At 40.1% G+C, this 6,158-nt stretch overlaps 1 protein-coding gene across 3 annotated transcripts in view; it reads left to right on the top strand.

The window, feature by feature from the left end:
- The first annotated feature begins 1,209 nt into the window (after positions 1-1,209).
- The window catches only part of OSBPL11 (oxysterol binding protein like 11), a 51,501-nt gene continuing 46,552 nt past the window's right edge, over positions 1,210-6,158 (top strand). For all 3 annotated transcript variants that reach the window (XM_083348216.1, XM_083348214.1, XM_083348215.1), the window contains exon 1: positions 1,210-1,605. In XM_083348216.1, the coding sequence (XP_083204342.1) occupies positions 1,301-1,605 (305 nt within the window). In that variant the 5' untranslated portion in view covers positions 1,210-1,300. The remainder of the gene's footprint in view (positions 1,606-6,158) is intronic.

Raw genomic sequence — 6,158 nt, 5'->3', positions numbered from 1 at the left:
TAGCCATCAAACCTCAAATGTACGCTTTTCCCAAAAAGTTTCCACAATTTTGGTCACTACTCTCTCTCTCTCTCTCTCTCTCTCTCTCTCTCTCTCTCTCTCTCTCTCTCTCTCTCTCTCTCTCTCTGTGTGTTTGTGTGTGTATGTGTGTGTGTATTAAACATTGCTAAAAATCACAAAAAACGATTTTTAAAAAAAAAATAAAAAGCATGTTATTTAAAACTATTTTTCTGGAACGCGAAGCTAAAATTGGACACCGGTGGAAAAAAAACGAAAAAGGGTTGCACAATAAAGGATCCATCCACCCCGTCGCGAGCTCTGGAACTCCGCCCGAGACCTTTTTCTTCCCTACCACGTTCTCTAGCCAGAAAGCCGTCACGTGCAGAAACGGGAACTGCAACCAACTGAAGGGTGACCTCAGTCCGGTGGCTGCATTCACAGCCTCTTGCCTCCAAACCCTAGTTCCTTTCCTGAACGTTAGGCCTCCCTCCACCACGACCGATTAAACCTACATTTAATTAACTAATCTCTCTCTCTCACAAACACACACAGAAAAAACAGCGCCTATTTTCTTGCTCGCGCTTGCTTCTTTCCTCCGGAGCAAGCGCCGACTCTGCCCTTAACAAACATGGCGGCGCGGGCACCACTTCCTTTTCTCAAGCGGACGAGGCGGTGGGGTGGGGTTAAGGCTAACCCGGAAGGGGTGGCGACCTGCTGCTTGCTGTGCTGCTGCTGGGTCGGGGAGAGGCAGCTCGGCCGAGCCGGGCGCGCTCTCCCTGCTGGGTGGATCTCTCGGGTGGGCGTGAGGAACGGGCTTCCTTGCCGGGCTGGGCTGGGCTGCGGAGGGAAGACGAAGGCGGAGCCTGGTGTCTGAGGGTGAGGGCAGCTCCCGGCCGCCTCTGGGTTAGTAGGCTGGAGAAGGACCGGGAGAGCCGCCTTGAGCCTCCCCCTCTCGGTCTCCTTGCGCCGGAGCATCCTTCTCTGGGCAGGGTCGAAGAAGAGCCGCCGCCCTGACTTCCTCCCGAGGAGACCGGCGCCAAGCCCTTCGCCCTCCCAAGCACTTGTTTACACGTCCCGGAGAGCTCGGGAGAGCCCGGCTACGCCTCCGCCGTCCGGCCGCCTTCCTCGCCGGCGTCGCTGCGAGCCAACTCTTCCCCTCCCGCCATTGGAAAAAAAAACAAAAAACACGTTTTAGTGTTTTGTTTTTTTTTGTCTTCTGCCCGCTCCGACTTGCCCTTGCGGAAAAGTTTCCTTCCAGGCTGCTGCTGCTGAGGATCGTCCCTTTGTAGAAAGGGGGTTGATGACATTTGTGTTGCCTTTTTTTGGCCTGCCCGGCTGTGGCACTAAGTGCAGCCCTGACTGGCCGCCTCCCACCACCCCGGTGGGCGGGGGTGCTTTCGTTTCTCCGGCCATGCAAAGTGGGGAACCCATGCCGGCAGCCACGCTTACCGCGATGAAAGTGTCGGAGAGCGAAGGCAAGCTGGAGATCTTGCTCCCAGCCCCGAACTGCCCCAGCAAGTGTAGCAGCAGCAGCAACAGCAGCAGCAGCGGTGGGCTTAACAGCAGCCGAGGAGGAGGAAGCAGTAGCAAAGTGTGGCAGTACAGGTGGGTGCTTTAACTGGAGCCGGGGGGCGGCGGGGTGGGGGTGTGTGGAAACGACAGCTAGGAATCCAAAGTTGACTGGTTGGGACTTGCCTTTTTTTTAAAAAAAAAAAAATCCCATTTATATCCCGCCCTTCTCCGAAGACTCAGGGCGGCTTACATACAATTTTAAGCACAAAACCAATGTGCTTAGCTTTTGTAATCGGGAGCGAGATGGTGAGCGTGCAACTTTCAGAAAGGATGGAAGAAATGGTGGCAATGCTTTGTCCTTCTCCCTTCAAAATCCGGTGTGCGTTATAATTTATATATAGGTCGTGTTCTTGAGAGTCAGCACGATAAACCAGTGGAACGGCTGGCCTTCAGAAGTTGTGGGTGCTCCATCCCTGGAGGCTTTTAAAAAGAGGCTGGAGAGCCCCATTTGTCTGAAATAGTATACTGTCTTCAGCTTGAAGACCTTCCAACTCTGTTATTCTGTTAAATGCATTACTTTGTGCTTTTCCAGGTGGGGAATTGTATTTTCAATTTTTTTTTCTCTGAACCCCCAACAGGGGAGCTGAACCCTTCAGTCCCCCACCCCACCCCCTATATCAGTTGTGCTCAATTTTCAGAGACTGCCTGGTCAAGTCTTTGTAGTTTTCTTGGCAAAGTTTTTCAGAAGTTTGCCATTGCCTCATTCCTAGGGCTGAGAGAAAGTGACTGGTTGACGGTCACTCAGCTGACTTTGTGCCCAAGGCTGGACTATAACTCAGGATCTCCCAGTTTCTAACCTGATGCTTTAACCACCACCACTAAATGGACTCACTTATCTTTCAATGTTATCTAATATGTCTGTATGTTTCAAAACAGGAGATAATTAAAGCTAGTCATAAATGGTAAACAGGTAAGTGAGAAGCACTTGAGAAAGAGCAGTAGGTCAGAGGGCTTTGATGTGCTTCCCATTTTTCAGAATGTGAGTTTGATTTTAAAATGTCAGAACCACTATATACAGGAAGAAAAATGAATCTTATTATAATCAACTAATGCTTCTTGCTGTTGCGTATAGTGTCTTTTTGCAGAATTGTCACTATTCATACTTTATGCCAAGACACAATTTTCTTTAGATAATAGAAGGATTGCTAAATTTACACATTGTATGAACCAGAACCAAGTAAATTTTTTATGGTCATTATTTGGGACAGCCAATCAATGAGGTATGATAGAACTGGAATTACTTCTTAAGTGTATGTTTGTGAGTCACCAAATCTGGCACTGGAATTTTTGATGTAGGTCAGTGTGCCTGCTTTCAGCCAAAGCTCATTTTCTATCTGGATTGTTTATATTTCATTTAATCTAGTAAGATGCATATATATTTTTGTATAATGGTTTAAAAACAGAGAATGAGTTTTTGTTCTCCCTTAGGAACGAAACCCAGCTGGTGACCTGGTCTACTCATCTCTCTGGACCCAACACAACTCATAAGGTGGTTGTTGTGGGGAAAAATAGGCAGGGATATTATTTGGTTCCTTGTATTGTACAAAATGAATAAGAGTATGATATATATTTTTTTCTATTTTGAATGCTATAGATATGCCAATATAAAGTGAATGTTTTACTTGTTGCATCCACAATTGTGGATATTCTTCAATATTCTGTAATCTCACAGCTATTTTGGGTATCGATTTATTATTTCTCAAATTTTACCCAGTTTAAAATTTAGCTGTTTTTATTAAACTTAAGCCAAAATGATTTAAACAAGCATTTGTATTTTAATTATGTAATATTATAGCATGGGCATTTAAAATATGAACAAACTAAAAATCTTCTTATAAAATATTTTCAGCTACTGGTTAATTAGCACTTGTCCTAAAAATTTCAGATTTGTGTTAAACATTTTCTTTCCTTCTAAATATAAATATATGCCCTTTTCCTTAAAGAGAAGAAATGAACTCATGTTAATCTGTGCTTTTTCATTTATTTCTCATTTTTCTACTATTGACTAATATAGTTGTACATATCTCAGGTTTTATAATGAAATGCAGATATTTTAAAATGCATAAAATTTTATAGAATATTAATGTAGCAATTAAAACATGAAAATAAAGCCATCAACAATTAAAAGGCTGTTAAAATATGTTTTAGAGCATTTTAAATTGTCAACAAGGTTAGTTTTCTTAATTTAGTGTGGAGTATATTTTAGAAAAAGGTGACTGAAGAAGATGTAATTGAAAAAATGATCATTTAACATTTATGGACATCTATATGTACCAATCTATTCAGTTGAATTATAATTTTATCAGAAGTTAAATAAGATTAAAATGGTTTAGCAATCTAGACTTTAATTAGCTGCTAGATTTGCCTGGCTTTTGAATCAATGCTGTATGCAGGTTAGTTGTAATTTCAAAATATCTATTCAATTAATTTCTAAATAGTTAAGGTTACAGTTAAGATTACAGTCATATCCACATGTGCTTCGTCTTACAAATCTATGTTTTCAGAAAATACAATATTCCCTCTGGGGTTTTTTGGTTAGATTTGTTATTTAAAATAGTCGTGAGAGAGTATTCATAGGAGATGTTGAAAAAATGCTGGAATATTGGTTAGATTCTAATTTGGTCTTTCGACAGCTTGTTGATTGATTAGTTGCTGTCAAGTTCCTCTTGATTCTTAGTACCGTAACTCATTTCTGCCTAAAATGGTTTGCAACATAATAGAAGTAATTACCAGTATTCATAGATTAACAGATACAATCAAAATTAAACCAATCAATTCAGTCAGCATCAATTAAAATAATACAAATAAACTGCAGTAATTCATGGTTTGAATTAATTGGAAATAAAAATGAAAGTGGACTTAATTCAGAAAGAAAATCTCCATTCTGCAAAGGAAATTAGGCCCCTACACAGTTAACCATAGACACATTGACAGCTATATCACTTGTCTATGGTAGACTTCCCCATGGAGAAAATACATGGATCTCTTCTGTCTAGTTAACAGTGGCTATGGGAAAATAGTTAATTTTCCACTGAGCCTTAAATCTCAGAGGATTTACCATGAGCCAATAATTATTTCTTTATCTTAAGCTGCTTCATTGAATTTCTGATAGCAGAATGACAGCAGAATTGGAATGATGTGCTCTGTGTAGGGGTTTTATAGAAATAAAAGAACATCCCATGTTTTTGTTTTAAAAAAAATACATCTATGGAACAGTGAATCAATTAGTGTACAAAATATATCTAGAGAAATGTAAAACAGAATAAATACAGTAGATTTCTGAAAGCACACATAAATGTTTTACATATAATAAATGAAAACTGTAAAGAAATAGTTGATTGTACAATATTATTTATCTCAATATGCCTCAAGTCAAAAGTGTAATGTTGTTTGCAGTTCTCCTTTTGTAAAAATACAAGATGATTCCTGTTTAACTTGTCTGGTAATTGAAAGTCAGTTTAAGCAGCCTGTCAAATTTATCAGTAATAGGTGCCAGTAATGAAAAAAAAAGCTGTTGTTACACTTGAATACTCTAGACATAAGATTAGAAAATCTAAAACCATGAAGTCTGACACCCAACACAGTTCCCAAAATAGTACTTAACACTTGCCTTTGATTTACATTTTGAGCAAATGTCCCATGTGAAAAAGCTAGAGACGGAAAATGCAAAAATTGATATTTTGATTTTTTCCCCTAACTTGAATGCAAATGGAAATTACAATAGTGTAGTTACAATAACTGTTCTGTCGCCTTCAGGCATTTGAACGTGCATGCTGCAAATGCAAAGAGAACTGTAGGGGACAATAATACGGTTATATTAACTTGAATCTGAAATTTAATATCCTTTTGATAAGGAATAGCTCTGCATCTACCTGAAATTGCATGGCTTGTTGAATTGGAGAATGATAAAAAAGAAGATTACTCTAATTTTAAATAAAAGACCATTTTTGAATTTAAAAAGATTGTGTGATGTTACAACCCTGCTCAGCACTTTTCAGAAGGACTGTGTAGATCAGGTGTGTCAAACTGCCGGCCCGCAGGTCGGACGCGTCACCAGGATACTGTGCTTACCCCATTGCCGGCAGTGGGGAAAAAGCTCCAATAGGTTTTACAACATCACGTGATGTCGTGAGTTTGATGTGTCTGGTGTAGATGCATCCTACATCATTGCCCCTCGTTGTCAGTGGATATGGCTAAATTCACCAGAAATTGAGGGGGGGGGAACCCTTTTGTTTCGGAAGGAGAACTCCTACCTTATTACTCCTCTGATAAACCAGAATTGTTTGAAACCATTGTTTGAAATGAATTTCTAATTCCTGAGTTTGTAAGAAGAATGACAGATCAGGATATGGTGTTGACCATAATGAGAGTTTATGATTTCTGAACAATTTAGCTTCATTTGATGGTGAAAAGAATTAAACCGGAAGGATTTAATGTGTATGAAGCTGCTGGATCGATGAATTGATTTCTTACTATTTGACAATGCATGTATAAAATGTTCTGGGTTTCATCTTTTTTTGTTGTCAGGTTTCAGCAGTTGTGATTTATTGGGATAGATTAGTATGTTGTCATTAAAAACTTTGAGA

The sequence above is a fragment of the Vipera ursinii genome (genome assembly GCF_947247035.1).
Source record: "Vipera ursinii genome assembly, chromosome: 1".
NCBI classification, from domain to species: Eukaryota; Metazoa; Chordata; class Lepidosauria; order Squamata; family Viperidae; genus Vipera; species Vipera ursinii.
The sequence above is the reverse complement of the archived record's forward strand: the minus strand, read 5'-3'. Positions and strand labels throughout refer to the sequence as shown.